Here is a 23,445-nt window from a genome sequence, read left to right as displayed (position 1 = left end):
TGGATATCCACCAACCCATTAACAACTAATGCCCAAACTTATAGATAATTCCATATGCCTATGTTTAGCAGACCAAACTAGCATAAGCCCAATTGGATAAGACCCAATCTTACACTCTCAACTCTCTTACTGCTGTTTGCGCCTCTGGATTTGCCCTATGCTACCATGCAAACTCAAGCCCAAATGCTTAATTCTTGAGATAAAAAAAAAAACCCTAAATTCTTGATTTGAAAAATAAAAATAAAAAATCATAATTTTGTGATTGGTTATTAAATGTTTAACAATATTCCATAGTTACGAGGTAATATAGGTCTCTACTTTTGTGATTGGTTATTAAATGTCTTATAATTTACCAAATCATAATTTTAAAAATAACTTTAGTCATTATATTACAAAATAAATTGTTCATTCGATGTCAAAAAAATTATATTTGGGATGGGGATGATGGATTATCTGATCTGAATTGCCATAAATCCACCACTTAATTGAATGTATATGGATTGTAATTTCCTCACACTATCTGTTTCTACCACGGATTATCTAACTTGACTCTCTTTGCTAGGTCTAGCTATGGGGTGTTAGGATTAAATCCTTCTGTAACAAGCTAGAGTATATGATATCTATTTCTAGCTTTTCTAGTTTGAGGGGAAGTGTTACTTGTTACTAGTTGCTAGTTATTGAGTATCAGTTATCTATGGTCATTGCGATGTTTGTGCCTTATATTATAAAGGGTAACAGACACTGACCTCCCCTAAGGTTTGGCAAACAGACGCTAACTTCCCCTAAGGTTTCAAGAATTTCAAAGACCTCCCATAAAATTTGCCAAGAAGACAAAAACCTTCCCTTGTATTTCATAGAAAGACAAGTCTTTTGAGGGGAGGTTTGTGGGGTTTTTGAAACCTTAGGGTAGGTCCCCGTATTTTGCCAAACCTTAGAAAGGTGAGTGTCTTTTGCCCTATTATAAATAGACGGGGAGACCTATGTTGTGATTAGGTTTTCCACTAAACTAAACATTCTGCAAAATATTGGAAGACTAGTGATTCAAATCCTTTTATAGTGAAATAAAATTTCACTTGGGTAAGTTCATTCATGTTTTAAGATATGATAATGCTCTTGAATATGAACACCATGATTTATCTTTGTTTTGTTTTGAGTGGGGTATACCTCATGGACAGGGTCTTAAATTTCACTCTTGACTAAAATTTGGAGGCTTCAAAAGCTAAAAAATTTTGATGGAAATTTATATATATGTCAATTTCAATTTCAAATTAAAAAAATGATGGAAATATGCAGTGAAGCATGGAATTCTTTTATGAAACTTCAGTGAATCTGTTATAATAATGCAAGATTTAGAACTAAAACATCAAGGACAGGTGTGTGGTGTATAAGGTGCAATAATTGTAATATAATAATGATATTAAACATATTCAAATAACATAAATGCAATTCACAAATCAGTTAACTATTATTTATTATGCATATACATGCATTTTTTAGATGTAAATGGTCAAATAAAATGTTGTAGCTAATATCTATGTTAATTTTTCATATATTATCAAAAGTTTGAAGGGAAGATTAGCTTGTTATCCCAAGAGTAACTTTTATCCGTTGAGCGACGACTCTTCCACTTGGCACCGTTGGATCACTAAGGCCAACTTTCATCCTTGCTCGACGGGTGGGTCTTGCAGTCAAGCTCCCTTCTACCTTTGCACTTGAGGGCCAATCTCCGTCCAGCCTGAGGAAACCTTTGTACGCTTCCGTTACCTTTTGGGAGGCTTATGCCCTATAAAAACTGTTTACCTGAGACTGTCCCTTGGCTCGTCGGCCCTTAGCTATTCATATTGTTCTTGTAAGAATCTTTATTATCAATAAGAAAATACGATTAATTAAGAGAGAAATTTCTATTTGGGTTTTGACTATAATAGAAATTTCCATTTTCTTCTACCCTTGAAATTGAAATGGTAGTCAGTAGGTTTTACAAATTTCAGTCAAAATTTCTATGAATCACCCAAAATTTATTGAAAGCTCAAAATTTCAGCAAAATATGTTGAAATTTATGACCATGCTCATCAAACATTATGTTCACATCCTCCATAGCAAAACATTGTGGTTGAGAGAAACAATGGGCATATCCTAGATATTGCCCGTACAACAAAGATACACATAGCTCTCCTTGAATGTTTTTATGTGTTGATGCTGCCCTTCTTCCATGTTACCTTGTTAACCACCTGCTTTATGCTGTTTTATATGGCACTAGACCTCACTAGTTCCCTTGTGCACATTTAGGTTTCTTCAGGGTTACATCTATCATCGTGAGCTACCAAGAATGCATTTTTGGGATATTCTTGTGCTTAAAAGGGGCAAAACACTAAGATCCTGCAACCACTAAGTACAGTCCGTGCAGATGTCATTTTTGTTGAAAACACACCATACTATTGTTTAGATGGATCAGCAGTTGAGTAATCATAATTTCTCCATGACTTTCAATTGCTACAGATAAAGGACAAAACATATTGAAGTAGAGTGATACAACAACAACAACAAAACCAAACCTTAGTCCCACTAAGTGGGGTCGGCTATATGAATCCTTTTCTGCCAATTTATGCGATCATGGACCATTTCTTTTGATAGATTCAAGGATATTAAATCTTTACTTACTATCTCCTCTCAAGTTATTTTAGGTCTACCCCTACCTCTTCTACTGCCCCCTACAGTAACTATATCACTCTTCCTCATAGGTGCACTATAAGGCCTACGTTGCAAGTGTCCATACCATCCAAGTCACCCCTCCCTTATTTTATCTTCTATAGGAGCTACACCTAACTTACCACGAATATATTCATTCCTTAATTTATATTTCAATGTTATACCACTCATCCATCTAAGCATTCTCATCTCGACAACTTTTACTTTTTGGATATTAAGTTTCTTCGTCGCCCAACATTCCGATCCATATAGCATAGCTAGTTTTATAGCTGTCCTATAAAACTTCCTTTTCAATTTTAAAGGTATTCTACGATTACATAGGACACTTGAAGCACTTCTCCATTTTACCCAACTTGCTTTAATTCTATGCATTACATCATCTTCAATATCTCCTTGAGCTTGCATAATAGATCCAAGGTATTGAAATCTACAAGTGCTATTTATTTTTTCATCATCAAGTTTAACTTTGTTTCCAATATTCCTCCTATCATTACTAAAATTACATTTCATATATTCTATTTTATTTCTACTTATCTTAAAGCCTCTAGATTCCAAAGTTTTTCTCCATAATTCTAACTCAGCCTCTACTCCGTCCCTAGTTTCGTTAATTAATACAATATCATCTGCAAACAACACACACCATAGAACCTACTTTTGAAGTAGAGTGATGTTGTGAAAAATGTCTCTCAAACAATGCACAATAGAATATTTATATTGTATAAAGGATCAAACATACACTTGCAACAATCTAAATGATGAAAAACAAAATACTTCCACAACCATCGCAATATAAAGAAAACAAAGATAAGAGCAACGACACTAGGAATTACGTGGTTCGGCAAAACCTACATCCACGAGAGCAATTTGTAAGAGTTTCACTATGAAGATCAAAGATACACAATACAATGGATTACAATGATCTTCTCTCCTTCTCTTACCCTCTCATTACACACAATATGCCCAGAATGACATATTTAACAACCCCTCGGAGGCTTCCCTCCAAATACCTAACCATTCCAACGTTCCAATTCAAAATTTGAAATTTTTCTCACAATCGTCGACCTGGTTGAGACTCTCAGGAATTCATGTCTGAGATTTTAGGGGACGGGTTAATCTGGTTGAGCTCCTGGTCGAGACTCTTAGGAATTCATGTCTGAGATTTTTATCTGCTCTCACTTGTCGATGAAAGAGATACTCGTCGACGAGTGCCTCCTGCACATCACACCCATATGTTTTTCTTCTTTTGTTTATGAATCCCACCAAGTATAAGAGCCACACAAACACAACAAGTGAGATTTCCCTGGACCCTGCATACACAGGAGCTTTGTGAGCCGGGCTGCCAAGTCGGAAGAGAAGATAGTTGATGTCTTTACGAAATCTTTTGGCATTTTTTCACGCATTGGGAGCAAGCTATGCATAGGAAACATATATTCCAGCTCGAAGGGGAGGTGTTAGGAGGTTATGTGTTTTGTTAATCAACTATTAATTAATAAAAGCAAGGGGTGGGGTTAAGTCAAGTTGTTATTCAAAAGGACATTTTTGTAAATTGTTAATGGTTATTTAGTCTTTTAGCAATTAGCACTACATGATAATGATACTTGGGATTTGGTATCTCTTCCTCCAGATAAGTTTGTGGTTAGTTGTCGCTGGGTGTACAATGTGAAGTCAATCCTCATGGTTCTGTGGCTTGTCTAAAGGCCCGCCTTATTGCTAAGGGGTATGCTCAAGTGTATGGTTTGGATTATTCAGACACATTCTCCTCGGTTGCTAAACTTGCCTCATTTCGTTTGTCTTTTCTTTAGCCACCACTTGTCGTTGGTCTCTACATCAGTTAGATGTGAAGAATGCTTTCCTACATGGTGATCTTCATGAGGAGGTATATATGGAGCAACCCCTTGGGTTTGTTGCTTAGGGGGAGTAAGGCTTAGTATGTCGGCTCTAGAAGTCATTGTGTGGATTAAAACAATCTCAGAGAGCATGGTTTGGCTGTTTTAGTGTTGTAGTACTTAAGTTTGGCCTTCTTCAGTGTGCAATAGATCACTCTGTATTTTATTGTCATACTTCATCGGGCAATTTTTTTCTTATTGTATTTTTTTATATGTGGATGACATTGTGATCATTGGTGATGATGATTGTGGCATCCAAGACCTAACGCTTTTTCTACATAGTAAGTTTCAAACCAAAGACTTAGGACCATTGAAGTACTTCTTGGTATAGAAGTATCAAGATCTTGTACGGGAACTATCTTGTCACAGAGGAAGTATGTTCTTGATCTTTTAGATGAGACGGGACTGTTAGGATCCAAACCTGTTGATACACCCATGAATCCCAATAGTAAGTTAATGCCAAGTGTGGGTGATTTGTTGCCTAACCCAAGCCGGTAACTAGAGACTTGTTGGAAAGTTGAATTATCTCACAGTCACTTGATCAAATATATCCTTCGCAATAAGTGTTGTGAGTCAGTTTCTCGATTCCTCGAGAAAAAGTCACTGGGATGCAGTAATTCACATTTTGAGATATCTCAAAGGTGTACTAGGGAGAGGTCACTTATATCAGGATCGGGGCACACTTATATTTAGGGATATACAGTTGCAGACTGGGCCAGATCACCTTTCGTTCGAAGATACACAAGGTATTGTATCTTTTTCGGTGGTAATTTGTGTCTTGGAAAAGTAAGAAACAAATTGTGGTTGCCAGGTCGAGTGCTAATTCAGAGTATAGGGCTATGACGCGCACTACATGTGAATTTGTTTGGCTGAAGAACATGTTGAAAGAACGAGGTTTTCCACATTCTCATCCTATGGAGTTGGTGTGTGATAATTGAGCTGCTATTCATATTGCCTCCAACCCTGTCTTCCATGAGCGGACAAAGCACATTGAAGTCGATTGCCACTTTATTCGAGAGAAACTTGTATAGAAGCTCATTAAAACCATCATGTGAAGTTTGAGTTTCAGCTTGCTGATTCGTTCAACTAAAGCCTTGGGAGGTGCTTGTGTGAAATTCATTTGTAACAAGCTAGGAGCATATGATATATATGATCCAACTTTGTGGGGGGGGGGGGGGGGGTTGGGGTTATTAATGGTTATTTAGTCTTTTAGCATTATTATTATGTGTTAGAGTTTTCTTAGTAATAAGTGTGAGTTTGTAAGGGTGTTATGGTATTTCCTATTGTACTTACATATATTGTAAATAGAGGGAGAGACCTATCATTGAGTTTAGGTCATCCATTTTGCCCAACTACTCAACATAAATGTAATAAGTATTTTCATATTGTTAAATTACCACTTCACCTAAAAGTTTATGCTGGTTGGTTGTGGGTCAACAATGTATATCAAGCCTTAACACCCCCCTGCACATGCAGCCCAAATGCACATGGAGAGATAGACGAATAATTAACAACACCCATTACAGGGAATAACATAACTCTTAACAAACAGTAAATGCTAGCAACAAGACTAGAACCCAGGAGCTCCTGACAACCATTGCTTTGATACTATGTTGAATTACCACTTTACTTAAAAGCTTAAGCTGTTAGTTTGTGGGCCAACAATGTATATCAAGCCTCGGCAAATATTATGAAAGCATTAGCTCTCCGTGAAGAGTATGCTGACCTTTTACCTTCTCTGTTCATTAACTTAGTTCCCTTCTCTTTTCCTTCTTCTTTCTACCCAAACTAATGCATGAATTACAAAAGCACATTTGTGTCTCTAGCATAGGTGCTTGAGCTAAGCTGTTATGGTGGAAGTCTTGTTATGGATTTAGATTCATGTTTTCCCTGGGTTTGATAATACCATTAAATGCTTGCTTCTACAGCAGAAAAACCCAAACTGATAAAAAAAAACAAATAAAAAAGTCACTCAAAAAGGAAATTTTACAAACTATAATAATTCTGTCGATTTTCCTTAAAAACAAATGTGAACCTGGAAAATAGAAGTATGGGGCTTCAGCACCATGCTTTGTGGACTACTTTGAATGCGGGACATATGAGGAAATTGAGATGACTTTGACAATTGTACATGTTAATTCTGAAAGGTCATGCAGTCATGGATATGTTGATGAGGCAACAATAAGTACATTCCTCTATGTACTTCAACAATATATTCATTCATGGGATATCATTATATACTAAGATACTAGGCCTTTATGTAGCATTGTATATTTGGTACATTTAGGACATTAATACCCAATGACACCTGAAGTTCCAACTTATCTGAATATTTGGATTCACCACACATTTGCTGAAATTATTTCCCTTCAGCATGTCTGTGCTGCGTATATTCTAGCTTAGGCCTATTGGCTGTAGTGTTATCAGTTATCGGTCTTTACAAAAGGCTACTCGATTCTTTTAGTTTGATTTTTGCACCGCTTGATTCTTTTAGTTGTATGATTTTGCTCACTTCGGTTCACATTTCAGGTCAAGTGCCACAGTGTCATTTTTGCCACAGGAGCTGCTGCACAAAGACTTGGATTACCACGTGAGGACGAATTCTGGAGTAGAGGAATCAGTGCTTGTGCAATTTGTGATGGAGCATCACCATTATTTAAGGGGCAAATCCTTGCTGTTGTTGGAGGAGGGGACACAGCTACAGAGGAAGCACTATACCTGACTAAATATGCTCGGCATGTTCATCTGCTTGTACGTAAGGACCAGCTAAAGGCATCTAAAGCAATGCAAGATAGGTGAGATAAGGTGAACCGTTCTGTGTTAATCTTTAACAATTTTTACAAGTTACAACAACATAAAACAACACACCTATGATCATCTTTGGCAATTGCTTACGTTTGTGTGTGAAGTTAGGTATTATTGTAATACATTTCCAAGGTTCAACTTTTGGTATTTTTCACTTATTAAATGTACTCTTTCATTTTGAAATGTTCCTTTATTATTTCATTTCCCATTTTTTACCGATTGGCCTGACTTAATTTTTTGGGGGTTTCTTTTTGAGTGAAAATTTCCTTTCACATTTTTTTTGTCAATTTAACTTTTTTGGGTTCTGTACCTTACTTTTTGATGCATTTGGCATGGGGAATGATTCTTTTATTTATCATTTTTTTTTTTCGGATTTTTTTTTTCTCTTTCTCCAAATTTTGGTAAGCATGCTTCCTTTGTATTCATTATATTTAGAGTTGAATTGGAATTATTTTGTGTATTGGACATTGGTCCTGCATCAAGTGGTATCAGATCGGTCTGATGTGATTGTTAGTGTTTTGTTAGGGTTCGCAAATTCAATTATAGTTAGCATGGTTGTTAGTGCTTGACAAGGTTCTTGTTGGTTTTGACTTTTAAACTTGTTGGGTTTGCAATTGAGCTGCCAGTCTGCTGCCTCAATCATCTCCACCTTCATCAAGCTGCCATTGACTTTCTCTCCAGTCAATTCAACACTTGCAACCACCTGAATTTATATAAAAAAAAAAGAAGAAGACAAAAATCCCTTCAAAGCCCAAATCCCTTTACCATGCTACCTTAACAAGCAATAAGAACCCAAAAAGAAATCTATACTGCTTAATTCCTTTCAAACCCCAGCTAGCCATAGCCATGCAATCCTCCAGTTTCCATGAGAATCCTGAGCTACTCATCTCTCTGCTCTTTTTGAAACCAGAGTGAGCAGGCCAATCGAATCCAGAAGTCACTGAAGAGAAAATCAGATGATCTGGTGAGTTACATACTGCTTCAAGTCTTCCTCTTTATATATTAATGAAAATCAGCAGTCCTATGTAACAAGGAGAAGCAGCAGTCCATGGTCCTGGTGAGTTACATAGTGCTTCAAGTCTGCCTCTTTATATATTAACAATTAAAAGATGTAAAGGAACAAATGCCCTCACTCAAACAGTCACACCACCAAATTACTAAAATAATACATTCCCTTCTAGCTCTTCCCCTCAGGTTGGAGGTGTATAAATATCGCTAAGCCCAACTTGTGGCAGCGATCAGACAAGTAGGGTTTAAATACAGTCTTTAAGGATCATTTATTAAAATGGTAAGGGGTGTGCAGGTATAAACGAGAGGCTGGTCTGGTTCTTGGAAATCTGGTGTCTAAAAACACAGCTCTGATGGTTAAATGGCTTTGGCGGTTTCAGCTAGAGAAATCTTCCTTGTGGCATAGAGTTGTAAAAAGTAAGGTTTAGACGAGATGGGTGGGATACTAATTTGGGATCTAGATGTTCTTCGAAGAGTTCGTGGAAAGCTATGTCTCATATTTATCTCCTTTTCATTTCCCATACTAAATTCTTGTTGGGTAGGGCCTTAGGGGTTGCAATAAATATCTGCTTTTGGAAGGATCTTCAGTTCAGGAATGTAGTTTTGTCCACCTCTTTTGCTGGAGCTCAGGGTATGATGATTCCATTTCTTCTTTTGTTGTTGATCCAGGTGGTCATTTACCTCCTTGGGATTTTCAATTTCGAAGGTTGTTTAATGATAGAGAGATGGTAGAGTTATGTTCTTTTCTAGTCTTATTGAATAATTGTCATGTTTCTTTGGAGGAGGATAATCAGTCTTGGTCATTGGATCCTTTAGGGGTTTATACTTGCAAATCTTTTTGTGAATTTCTGACCAGCTCTCATTCTTTTTTCCTCTTTATAAATCCATATGGAAGGCCAAAGTCGTCTCTAAAATCAAGACTTTTATTTGGTTGGTTGAGCTTGGTAGAATTAATACCAATAACTTATTGCAGATCAGGAGACCTTTGAAGGCTTTCTCCCTAGATTTTTGTGTACTTTGTTTTAAGTGTTCTGAATTTGCATCGCATCTTTTTATACATTGTGATTTTTCTTGGAGGGATGGAATAAGTTTTTTGCGTTTATTTTTGGTGTATGTTGGGTGTGTTCAGAGGCAGTGGAGGACTTTTTGGCTGTTTTGGCTGGAAAAAGGGAAAGGTGGTGCTGTGGAAATGTGATTTCTTTGCAGTATTTTGGGGGCTGTGGAGTGTGGATGGTGTGCAATGCATGTATTTTTCCTGGGAAGAAGCTGTCATACTTGTTGGTTAGGAGGAAGATCCGTTGTTTGGGTTCTCTTTGATGTGTGGGCCATGGGAATTTTTTGGGTGAGCTTTTCGGATATTCAGTGTGGCTGGTGTTACTTGTCGGATTGTAAGATTGTTTTTTTTTTTGTTTGCTTTTTTGGGCTTCTCTCTCTCTCTCTCTCTCTCTTCTGGATTTTTCCAGACTTTGCTAAGGAGATGTCTTGTTCTCCTGGTTGTAAATTCTTAATCTATTAATAAAATTCTTCTTTATCTATATATATATTATTGAAAAAAAACACAGCACCCATCATAAAATGTCAGTTAACTTCGATATGCGTTATCGTCTCATCAAATACTGGGTAGCTACCAATATTAGTTGCAGCTTAATCATTGGATATGTGCACTCCTTGTTTTGATAGTTCAGAATCTGCCTCTCATCTTTCTTGCATTGTTCTTTCTCTTGGAGGGTTGGAATAAGTTGTTTGGCCTTTCTGGAGAGAGCTGGGTTTGCCCGGAATCGGTGGAGGATTTGTTGGTGTTTTCCTTTACAGGATTTGCTAGGGGTAGAGATGAATCGGCTTTGTGGAGGTATGTGTATTTTTGCTGTTTTGTGAGGTATTTGGTTGGAGAGGAATGCTCATATCTTTATGGGGAAGAAGATAACTTGACACATTCTTTGGGATATGATTTAGCATATGGCTTCATTACGGGCTTTCTCAGTAGGTTGTTTTAAGGTGTGTTTTTCAGTTCTAGAGTGTGACTCGCTGGCTTTGTTATTTTGATTGTAATTTTTTATTTTTTTCTCCCCACTTTTAGGAGGATTTCTTATGCTCCTTTTGTACATTCTTTCTTCCTCAATGGTATCTCTTCTTTTTCTATAAGAAAATAATAAAATAAATGGCAGATTTTTTATCACTAAAAGTATATATGGGCTTCATTACCAAGAAGCCCATCTACGTAAGAGACTTCAACCATGCAAGCTCAACTAAGAGTATGCGCTATAGCTTGGTATTCTGCTTTTGCACTGGATCTTGCTATGGTAGTTTGTTTCTTGCTACACCATGCAACAAGATAACACTCAACGACCCAAATGTACAATATTCAATAGTAAACCTTAGATCTTCAATAGGGTCAGCCAATCTGCATCATGATCTCACAGTTCCTATGACATTAATAGATCAAATTTGTTAAGGGAACTCTTCCGATACTGAAGAATACTACAAGCAACATCCTAGCATGACTATTTCGGTTTATAGAGTTAAAAATAACATTCCTTTGTATAGTAGGAGGCTTTTTAAGGCTTTATCTCTGGATGCATGTTCTCAAGCTTGACAAAACAAAGAATCATTTCAAAGGAAGAAAGGAGTACAAGAGAAAAGAAAAAAACCAGGGAGAATAAGATATCCTCTCATTACAAAAGGAAAGCAGCTAAACGAAAAGAAAATAATAGAGTAAAATTCCGCTGCATGTCTTCCAAAGAAACCATTCGTCAAGCACCACAGGGATGCAAGGAAGACCACTCTGCTCCAAAGCATGCTATTGGAAGCGGCAACACCTTATTGATTCTAGCATTTCTTTCCAACCAAATGCACCAAATCACAGCTAGAGCAGTAAACTGGCGCAAAACTTCCCTCTCTTTCCTCCTACCAAAACCTTCAGACATAATAATAAAAAATGCTCCAAAGTACAGGCATACCCAGTTTTCACCAAATATCCCAAACAAATTATTTCAGAGATTCCAAGAGAAGGGACAATGAAAAACATGTGTCTCTCCCTTGTTCCTTCATTGTTCCTTTTCATGGAGACCATGTAATAATTTATTTGGTCTACTTGGAGAGAATTGGGCGTCTCTGTGGAGTCAGGGAAGGATTTTTTGGCTCTCAATTTTTAGTTTTTGGAAGTGGTAGAGAACTAGAGATGAGCCGGCATTGTGGAGGTGAGCACTTTTTGCTGTTTTGTGGGGGATTTGGTTGAGTAGAATACAAGTATCTTCACGAGAAAGAAGATGTCTTCACCAAAGAGCTTTTCCTCTCCTTTCCAAAAACCCTAAAATGAAGAACATGAAAGGCTATTGAGAGGACGAACCCAACACTTTTCAAAAACACCAAAAACAGATTATATACTCCATGAAGAAGGACAATGTCAGAACAAACTCTCTTCACTATTATAGCAAAGAATGCACCCATCTTGAGATAGGGACTTATTTAGCCTTTTTTGAAGCACATTTATCAATATTGATTTTTGTTAAAGCTTAATATACATTATTGGCCCACAGCCTAGCAACTTAGGGGCCATTTGGTATCACTGTCAAAAATTATAGAAACGAAAAACCAAAAACCCGAAACAAAAACTAAAAACCAAAAACCAATAACTTGTATGGTTAATAATTATAAAAATTGAATAAATTAAAAGAATAATTAAAAAATGCTCATTTTCATCTTTAAATCAAATAATACTATAAAAAACATGATTAAAACAATAAAATTGCAAAATAATACTCATTAATAAAATACTATAATAAAAGTAAAAATTATTATAATTATTTTATTTAATTGTTATACTTTCAAATTTTAATTTACAATAAAAAATTTATTGGGCATGAAAATTGGAAAAAAGTTAAAATATTTTGTAATTGGCTTTATTATTTTTATTTTTTTGAAATTATGTATATTTTTATTTCAATTATATTAAACCTCATATGATCATTTAATTTTAATTTTAATTTAAAAAGTGTATAAAATGAATGATTTAATCCAAAATAACTATTTTTGGTATTAAAATTTTTGGCAGCAAGTAGCCAAAACAACTGAAAATCATAAATCTGGTTTTTAGGTTTTTTGCAAATAGCAGAAAAACTACAATAGAAACATTAAATTGACAACATAAACAAACTTGTTTTTATAATATGTTTCTTCACTGTGCAGAAATAGAAAAAAAAAAACAGAAAACAACAACGACACCAAATAGACCTTTAAGCTTTTAGGTAAAGTAGTAATCTAACATGGTATTAGAGTTGGGTTCAAAGAGTTCCTGGGTTATAGTTTTGTTGTCTGCATTTATTTTGTGGTGTTTAAATATTCCCTGTAATGGGTGTGTCTATCATGTGTTTATCTCTCCACGTGCTATCGGGCTATACGTGCGAGGTAGTGTTAAATCTTAATATACATTGTTGGCCCACAACCTAACTACTTAAGCTTTTAGGTAAAGTGGTAATCTAATAATTTCATAGGAATGTGGTCCAAGTGAAAGCCTTAATATTTAAAGATCTTTAATTTTCTAAATAAAAGAGTGTAGGGGTGAAGGAATAGCACTAGGAACATGAGTCAAGTGAAGAAAGATTTGCAAGAGAAGTTCCTAAAAACATCCAAAGACCCGACTTCTTTTATCCCTACCCGAATATTTCATAAAGAACCAAACACATTCAACAGCAAGATTAAAACATTTGTTTCCTTCTCATTCAAATTTCTCACAGTATGGAAATTCCACGACTCCACACCCTGGTGAGTTGGGAACATAGAGATTGGAGCATCACGAAGGCTGGACAAATAGAAAAGATGGGGGAAAGCTCTAGTCAAAGGACAATTACTAAACCAATGATCCTCCTTAAAGTGGATTCTCTAACCATCCCTCCTTTTTAGACCTAACAATCTTCTAACTCGCCCGACAATTCCCTGTCCTATCCTGTATTCCCAACTATAAAAATCTCTCTTAAGTTTTCAGAGTTCTTTAGCAATCTGTTTGCTAAATTGTTTTATTACACTCATTGGTTTTGCCTCTGGCGGATGTGAGTTGAAGGTGTTTGTTGGTTTAATTCTCAACGTGTTCATTCACACTCTAATTTCTTTCGCTTTGGATTAATTGGGTTGTATGGAGGAATCTCCAGCATTCTTCTTCTTTCACCTACAATATTGCACAAACTTGAGTTTATTAATGGAAATGCCTAAATATGTGTTATTATGATAAAATACCTTATTGTAAAATGAGATGTAGAATTGTAAAATGAGGTACTGAAATGTGTTTTATCTCGAAAGTTGTTTGGTAAAACTCTCACAAGCCTATTTTGATGGTTTAAAGTGCTTATCTCCTTACAAAGTCTTGATTGTACTCTGAAGATGTCATCCATAAATGCTTTTTAATGATTAAGTCCATCCTAAGTCATTATGATAGAAAAAATGGGGAAGCAGGCAGGAGGCTCCTGCCATGTTTGACTGAGCACGCTTCATGGTGGTCTCTCTCTCTCTCTCTCTCTCTCTCTCTCGTGCACAGACAATCATGGCACACAAAAATATGCAGACTATTAATCTTTTATCAAGTAGGTGTTTATATGGTGGTTCAGTTGTGTCTTGAATGGGTGAATCTTATCTATTCTTTTTGTGGCTGCTTTTCTTCCCCAATTTTTAGATAAGTTGAATACTAATGAATTTTTTGTATGTTGAGTTTCAACTCCCTGAATGTTTGTTTAACAGGTTGATTATGGCGAATGTTTCAGAGTTTACAACAATCCAAATATCACCTTGCACTTCAATACAGAGGCTGTTGATGTTGTTAGCAATACGAAAGGCCAGATGTCTGGCATTTTAGTTAGAAAAGTTGATTCTGGAGAGAAATCTGTGCTTGAGGCAAAAGGGTTATTTTATGGTATAGGCCATTTGCCAAACAGCCAATTGTTGGAAGGCCAAGTTGAACTTGACAGCTCAGGCTATGTCTTAGTTCAGGAGGGCAGTGCAAAAACTTCTGTTGAAGGTTTATTTGCTGCTGGTGATGTACAGGTAATTCTCTTGAGAATATTTTCTTCAATCCTAGCTTGGTTTATATTGTTTTAAAACTTTTAAAAGTTTATTGAGCCTTCCTATACCTTTGGAATTTCATTGCCTCTTTTTAACACCTTACTCAACTAGGGATTCATGCAGCTCAATTGCTGGTCACTGATTGAGTTCATAACAAGAATATTGAAATTCAGGAATTATTTATTATTGAAACAAATGAATTATTTGTGAGTTGGGATTTATTTAGAAAACTATTGTGCGTTAATTGGGAAAAAAATTCTTGACTAATGAAAGTCGGGGATAGGAAGGCATATTAGCTGAAAAAGAAACCACAATTTTTAAAAAGAATCCAGTATATATTTAAACATTGCATAAAACTTGAAAACCAATGCAATTTTTTCTTTTTTAAAAGTAAAGCAAGGGTGATAATTGATGCATGCCTTTGAAAGAGAAACTTCATTGCCATAATCTCAGTGTAGATGATCTAAATTGACTTATCATAATATATATATATATATATATATATATATATATGTATGTATGTATGTATGTATGTAATGTATATGTATATCATAGTTATGGGAAATTCACATATGACTTGGAAATCATTTGCAATATTTGGAAATTATACATGTAATGAATTATTGAATTTTATGAAAATTCTTTTTTCTTTTAATTCTTTCCCAATGGTTTTACATAATTTTTCTTTTTCTTTCATCCTTTTTTTTTTATGGAAGAATTTTCAAATGATTTATCCTTAGAAGCATCTTATATATGGAAAAATTTCCATCCAATCACTAGTTTATTTCTTGAATGGTGGCCTAGTTAGTTTGCTGTTAATGATCTGATTTTCTGGTGATGCTTATTGTTTCAAGTTGGGGTTTAGGTTGGAGTTTCTGTTATTTGGATTGAAGACACCATGAGCCTATATAAAGAATAACATCTAAATAGCATTTTGTGCTGTCCCTTTTTAGTAGGCATTAATAACTAGTTTTCAATGGAGGGTCCTCTTTGCATGTTGTTGAAAGAATAATTTTATTCTTACAGCATAGCCAAGCCTCTGATTACGCTTTGTATTGAGGATATCTTGTAATCATTGTATAGTATCAGCTATCTTGTATTTTATATTTTTGTTCTTTGGATAGGACCATGAATGGAGGCAAGCGGTAACTGCAGCCGGATCTGGATGCATTGCTGCTTTATCTGTTGAGAGATATCTCGCAAGCAATAATCTGCTTGTTGAATTTCACCAGGTATTCAATGTCTAAAAGAGAGTAATTTCATCTGTTTTGCTTGTCCCTTGAGATAAATTACCTTACAAATTGCTGGACGACTGCTTTTCTCAATTTGTTGATTTGCATGAATTCTATTGGAGAAGGGCTACTTGTATTTGTTATGAGTACCTGGAAAGAGACAAGGTTTCAAGTGATGAAGTTTTACTAATTCAATGTGATGCAGCTGCATTTAGAATGGAGAAGAGTCTAGAAATATAATCTTGGGTCATTTATTTTTAGCTTGTTCCAATTTATAGCTTTTACTTTTAGTTCAATTGAGTGTTCGGCGGTGGAGAATTTTAAAAAGTTTGCTGATATACTATATAAGTGTTTTTCGTAGAGTTTGTAGCTTTATAATGGGTTGGGAATTGGTATGAATGGGTTTAAGAGAATCTGAATAAATTGCTCTATTTATGGGTTATTCATGAATTTATCAAATTTGAAGTTATTTTTAGGTCTACCAGAGTCTAATTTGCTGAAGTATATTAGAAATCTTTAAATAGCTTTGCGATTGACCTTCTAGAGGCTATCTTTGTTAATCGATTGACTCCTGATAAACTGTGCTGCTCTTCTATTGGTTGGCCATTGTAGGCTGTTAACATAGTTTGTAGTTTGCGTTCCCAGTGGCTTGGGTGAGTGATGGTTGGCTATTTTGGTATCTGTCCTTGTTTTCAACCTATAGTCCATCCAAAAAAATGAATGGGAGAGGGTGAAGCAGGTTGTAGATAATCTTAACCATCAGATTATGGATTTTATTGCATTTCGTGCTCCTGTACTTCACTTTTTATAGGCTATTAGATTATGGTTCTGATTGTGCATGGGGTCCTTGCACCTAGATTATACTGTGATGATTTGGGAATCTTTCTTCAAATTTCTTTCTTCTTTAGTCCATTTTGTGCATTTTTAATGTGCTTCAGTGCGTATACTTTTCATCACTTATTCAAAAAAATATGCATTGGAGAAGTTTGCTAGGATCATAACATGATAATTGCTTTTGTTCACACCGAGATGGTTGACAATAGAGATTCATTGAAAGCAAAATCTATTTTTTAAGAGTCTTGGGTAAATTAGAAGATTTAATCACAATGATAGGTCTCTCTCTACTTAAAATATATGCCAAGTACATTACAATGGCCATAGTACCCGTAGTAACTCACACACTAACTCCCGCTTGCTAACACAGCAATAGCTCCCAAAGATAATGATAAATATAACTTAAATAATTAACACTCCCTTTCAAGATGGAGCATAAATATCTTATGCTCAAGCTTGTTGTAACAAATGAATTTAACATCTAAGACCCCACGCTTTTTTGAATAAATCAGCAAATTGGGATTCAAACTTCACATGAATGGCACATGAATGGCTGTAATGAGCTTCTGCACTAGTTTCTCCCAATCAAAGTGATAATCTACTTTAATGTGTTCTTCTCATGGAAGACTGAATTGGAAGGAAAATGAATAGTATCTTGATTATCACACATCAACTCCATGGGCTGAGAATAAGGAAAACCTTGTTCTTCCAACATGTTCTTTAGCCAAGCAAGCTCCCATGAAGTGTGGGTAGTGTGTTTCTCACTCTTCCAGGATTCCGAATTATCAAAGAAAAAATCACTATATCCGGTTGTGGATCGTCTACCAGAATGTGACCTAACCCAATTTGCATATGTATATCCTTCAATGTGAGTGTGACCTTGATCCTGATATAAGGGACCTCTCCCATGCACTCCTTTGAGGTATCTCAAGTATTGTCCAGGGTCAGCCAACAAATCAAACTGACCTAGCACTGATTTGCTATTAGGATCCATGGGTACCCATGAAGTATTTCAACAGTCCTAAATCTTTGGTTGAAATTTAGAAAATGCTTCAGCTCTGGATACCTTGATCATCATTGTAAGAATACTAATTTACCTAAAAGCTTAAGCTGTTTAGGTTGTAGCCAACAATGTATATCAACCTTTAACACTCCCTCGCACGTGCAACCCAACAGCACATACAAAGATAAACAAACTATAAATAATGCCCATTATAGGGAATACAATAAGCTTTAAACACCACACAATAAACACTGGCAGCAACACTAGAACCTAGGAGGCTAGGACCTACTGGTAACCAGCTTTGATACCACTTCACCTAAAAGCTTAAGCTGTTAGGTTGTGGGGCAACAATGTATATCAAGCTTTAACAATAATCATGAGTAATCACAATATCATGCACATGTACAACTAGAAAAAGCGCACCAGAAGCTGTACGATGATAAAATATAAGGTGATCTACCTGACTACCTCACATTGAATCAACAAAAACATACTTTAGGAAATTGCATTAGACCATACAAGGTTTTTTTGAGCCGACACACTAGTCCTAATTCCTCTTGAGCAACAAACCCAAGTGGTTGCTCCATATAGTTCTCTTGAAGGTCATGCTGTAGGAAGGGATTCTTCACATCTAAGTGACGCAGAGGCCAATTATAGGCAGTGGGTAAGGAGATGAACAACAAACTGAGGCAAGTTTGTTGACCAGGGAGAATTTGTTAGAATAATCCAAACCATACACCTGGGTATATCCTTTAGGAGCAATGTGGGCCTTTGAACGAGCCGTATAACCATCTGATCTTCATGGTGTAAACTCAGCTATAGCCAACCTTCCTCTTGTCGCCAGTTGACATAGAAAAGTAGGTATTGTCATGCTTATCATGGACAGCAAGTTTGTCACTTTGCAAAGGATAACCTAGTAGAATATCCAATGTTTCCACTGGTGCTATGTCAAACCAAATGGATTCTGTATAAGGATTCCAATAGAAAATTGATCTTCACCTTGTTGCCACAAAAACTTTCTTCCCTTCACTGAGCCAAAGAACGCAATACGGCTGCGATTGTTCTACCACTTCAATATTTCCACTACTACTTCAGCCAGCATATGTTTTGCCACTGTTGTAATCAACTACTAAGTACTAGCTAACAGAGCTTCTTCCTGCTGTGCATCTTGTTCTAAAATAAGTCTTCTGCAGCCGATCATTCTTCATACGAATATTTTCACCATCTGCCTTTGCTCTTCTTTAGAGGTTACTACGGCCATATTACCCATTTTATCAACCAAGGTCTTCCTTCTAGTAGCAATTATCAAGGGTTACCTTGACATCTGGAATAACTCATCGTTGAAATATAAATGGGCAGTCATCAATCCAAGAAACAAAACCAATGGACTTGGTCAAAAACAGGAGAGGAATTACCAGAAAGGGAGATGTGAAGGGCAATAGAAATTTAACAATACCAAATGAAGCAGCAAACAGTTAGCAACTCAAATCAATGAAGGAAAGAACTACTTTGATACAAAATTGATGCAGTGTGCATGGAGGAAGACAATGCGGGATTAGGATAATTATGGGGAGACATATGGTAGCAAAAGAGAGATTATACCAATTTAATGTAGCTTGCGTGGAGGAAAGACAGTGTAGATTCTGTAAGATTAGAAATCTGACAGATTAGAATAATTACAGGGAGATGTAGTGGCAAAAGAGAAACCTCACGCAGAAATGCAGCATTGGAGGCTATGGAAGGAGACTGGGTGAAACCTCAACCCCTACTTCCAGATCTCAGGAAAACTCTGAGCAGATCAGAACTGATAGGCAGAATGGAAAGGGAAATTCTTTACTGTTTCTGCTTCTTCATTATCTGGACTAACATATATATCAGTACATGACATCCTTGCACATTAAATGGGTCTAGGGAAATGATTATTCCTGACTATCGATGTTTATAATTATCTGGACTGAAAAAGCCTCATTAATGAACTCCAAAAAAAGCTAGACTTAGGAAATTATACACTTTGACTGGACGGGTAGACCCTAGTAATGATGCTTGGATAACAACTAATAAATGTTAGAGCAACTAATAATGTTAAGTTTTCTTCCCCTGTTGCTCCAGCACTGCATATCTAACCAAAGGAAAGTTCAAAACCAATAGATTAATTTTTGTTATAAAAGGTTTAAATTTTGTATTGAATCATGTACTGGTGATCTGTAAGTAGGAAGTAAACCATGGAATTTTTGTGGTTTTAAGTCATGTGATTTTACTCTTTTTCAATGTTGTCATTCACTGATTTTTTTCAACAGCCCCTTACTGAGGAGGTTAAGAAGGAAATTTCGGATAGGGATGTGCAGGAGGGTTTTGACATTACATTGACAAAGCACAAGGGTCAGGTATATCTTCTTCCAGAAGATACTTGCATTAGTACTGTTGTATGCCTTCTCATTGATTAAATTATTATTGTTTGTGGTTGTTATTTTATCCTTAGCTTTAAGTGATGTTTATATTTTTTGTTTGTTCCTACAGTATGCTTTACGAAAATTGTACCATGAAAGTCCACGGCTTTTATGTGTATTATATACAGCACCAACATGTGGTCCATGTAGGACTTTGAAGCCAATTCTTACCAAGGTATCTTAGCCATATCTCATCTCAATACTGCAATGATAAGAAATGTGAGTGCAAGTGTGTATTGTCATGATTAATATGATTTTTAAAACATGGTTGGATGTTTAAAACCAGTGCATCTCCTACTTGATACACCATTTACATATTAAAATTAATTACTAGGAACACTTTTTTGGTTTGGAGGTTCCTAGAGTGTAAAATATATAATATAGCCTTTTAAAATAAATACTTGGGTGTAAGCAGAGCTATAGTTGCATTCATAAAGATATATGACAATCGTTAAAAACTAACAGTAGGTGACACTTTTGTTTTGAATAAGATGGGTCACGGGAGATGGCATTGTGGACGCATAGTTGTTTCTTATGTAAGATTACAAATCTAATAAGTGAAAAGCACATCATATTATCAACATTCCTGATTAGTTCTAATACCCCCAGAGTCATTGGTTTGACTCTTTGAGCAACTGAAGTGGCTTGAGGGTGTGCCTTGCATGCTTTGATGCTCATTCTTGCATAAGTCTCTTACAGGCAGTGCTGCTCCTGTTTCTGACAGGTGAAGCTTGCTTGTTTGTTGATGCAAACCTCTAACCTGGCTTAACTTTAGCTCAAAGGCAACCATCTCACTTGTTGAACAGAGGTTGATTTTCAACCACACACACACACAGTAGTGGTATCACGCATGCGGTGCACATGCACATAATTTTTTTCATAAATTGTAATTATATTTTTGCAAAAAAATAGGCTGCACAGTTATTTGAATTCATTTTGATCTAATCAGTAATTATGCTAGCTGAAATTAATACATTCAATTAAGAATAACATAATTTTTTTATATTTGGGGTTCATGTGTAAATTTGCCGTTCACTGGTTTAAGCATTGTCTCTGGACCTTCCTTCTGCCATGAATGGTCTTCCCAATCAAAAGTCTCAGTGAGAATCTAAATGTAGAAACGCATAATAAGTCAAATTCAGCAATCATACTTGGACAAAAATTGCAACCTCATATTTACATAAATCCAAAATAATAAAAATAAAAATCAGCTAAGACAATAGGACGCTGGAGTCCATGAGGGGTAGCGATTTGGTAGTTGACAGATTAGAGTCCAACTTTCATTTTCTGTCCTAAGATGCTTAAAAGAGGGGAATTTTTCTTTTGTGGGGGCGGAGAGGGGGTGGTAGGTGCATGTGTGTTTATGTGTCTATGTATGTTGGCTGTTTGTCCGCAAGCATAAGTTCAGTAACATGTATATGTGCAGAAGAGCAAGTCTATTAAGGTAGGAGAGAAAAATAATGCAAAGAAGACAAGTCATCCTGTTACTGAACAAAGAAAAGCTCAGACCAAGAAGCCAACCAATCCCCCTGGAAGTCTGAGAAAATTTGACAATTCATTTGAATGTTTTTCTAAATTAATAGTTTTCAGTGGGATCCTGGAATGACTAAAATGAAATAAAGAAGAAATTTCATTCACAAGTGCTGAAACAAAATCCATCAGTGCATGTACTTTAGCCACTGTTGTTGCTTGAGATGAGGCTAAAAAATTTGCCGTGTTATCAATAGTACAAGAAAAATATCGAGTTTGAGGCTCACTCTGTTCAAGTCAACAAAATTTAAAATGTAAAAGGAGCCAAGGAATCAGGTGCTTATGCACGTGATTTTCAAACCCCTCCCCCTCACCTAAAAAATATCTTTTTTGCATAAAAAAAAAACCATTCCGCAAAAAAGTTACAAAGTAGACGAAATAAATACTTGGTCTGAAGTTTGTTGAACTAATGTTCTTGTACAAGTTTCAACTTTGAATTAGAATAAACAAGAGGGACCAGAATTTGTACAATCTCAAGAGAGTTCATGCTCCAATCAGGTATCATATATCAATACAGATTAACTAATGGTTAAATGTGATTAATGGAGATTGTTCTCTAAATTTCAAACAAAATCTGAACTTTCCACTATTTTCTTCTTCTTCCAAACCTCACTTTGACGTATCCTTTGCCCAACCCAACACCATTTCAAACCCAGACCCCAAACACTCAAATACCGACCCTATCTCCATAGCCATCATAATCATCATTTTTTGTCTGTCAGTCTCACTAACACAACTCCCATTGCCAAGCTTCATCTCTATCACAACTGTTACTTGTTACTGTAGTTATTTAGTGTTCTGTGTGTTATTGGTCATTGTTGTGTGCAAGGTCTTAAATTTCGATTTCGACTCAAATTTCGAAGCTACAAAAGTACGGAAATTTCTATTTCGATTTGAAAAAATAATGTAGGAGAACATGGAATTCTTTTATGAAGCTTTAGAAATGATTAATAGACATAATAATGTAAGTTTTAGGACTAATATATTACAAATAAATACATCTATGCTGTGTATAAGGTGGAGAAGTTGTAATATAATATGTGCGTCGAATATATTTGTAAGATAATGTACATTAAACATATTTAGTGAATCAGTTAATACAAATGAAATTTATAAATCATTTAAATATTATTTATTATACAAATAATGATAATTTAGAAATGAATGGTTAAATAAAATGTTGTTGTAAGTTTATTTTTCATATAATTTCAAAAGCACTTGTAATAATCATTTGTTTCGATAAAAATAAATTTAAAGAGAAATTTCATTTTACTCCTAAATCCCTCATTTGAATTACGAGGAAATTTCATTGCATAGTTCAAATTTTGACAAGTTTCGCTAAAATTTTGAGATTTCGATAAATTTCGGATGATTTGTTGAGATTTTGACGGAAATTATGCAAGATGGAAATCGACAGCCATTTCGATTTCTAGGGTGATGGAAATTGGAAATTTTGACAATTTCGTGGAAATTTAAGACCATGGTTGTGTGCTCGGCATATGTTATCTATAGAGGGAGAGATCTATCACTGTGATCAGGTCTTCCAACTTACCCAATTCTTCAACATGGTAGCTTAGCATGGTTCTGAGACCTAAACCCTAATTGCCACAGCCACGTCAAACTGAAGCCTAAAACCCCAAATTTGCTGCATGTTCACTATCGTAGGAGAATTGCCAGCATCACCAAAGGCCTGAAAACCAGCCAGCAGCTGCTGGGAACTACAAAAGTTGCCAGAGCACTGCCAGTTTTTCTAACACAAAAACCCCTTTAGATTTTACAAAACCAACACCAAGCCACCCACAGACATTGCCAATTTGCTCACCACTGAAATCCTATAGCCAGAGCTGCTCCCACCGCCCTCACACGCTGTTTGAAGGCAGGCTAGGTCAACCCCAAGCGCCGGCTCATGAAGCTTTGTACAAGCATGTTTCTAGCCTGTGGTGCTC

At 35.9% G+C, this 23,445-nt stretch overlaps 1 protein-coding gene across 2 annotated transcripts in view; it reads left to right on the top strand.

Moving 5' to 3' along the window:
• LOC131167324 (thioredoxin reductase NTRC) overlaps positions 1-23,445 on the top strand; it is an 80,540-nt gene that overhangs the window by 45,991 nt on the left and 11,104 nt on the right. For both annotated transcript variants that reach the window (XM_058126092.1, XM_058126091.1), the window contains exons 4-8: positions 7,122-7,387; positions 14,156-14,435; positions 15,578-15,685; positions 19,820-19,906; positions 20,040-20,144. In XM_058126092.1, the coding sequence (XP_057982075.1) occupies positions 7,122-7,387; positions 14,156-14,435; positions 15,578-15,685; positions 19,820-19,906; positions 20,040-20,144 (846 nt within the window). The remainder of the gene's footprint in view (positions 1-7,121; positions 7,388-14,155; positions 14,436-15,577; positions 15,686-19,819; positions 19,907-20,039; positions 20,145-23,445) is intronic.

This window comes from Malania oleifera, chromosome 11, assembly GCF_029873635.1.
Source record: "Malania oleifera isolate guangnan ecotype guangnan chromosome 11, ASM2987363v1, whole genome shotgun sequence".
Lineage (NCBI taxonomy): Eukaryota > Viridiplantae > Streptophyta > Magnoliopsida > Santalales > Ximeniaceae > Malania > Malania oleifera.
Note: the sequence above shows the minus strand (reverse complement) of the source record. Positions and strands in the feature narration are given on the sequence as shown.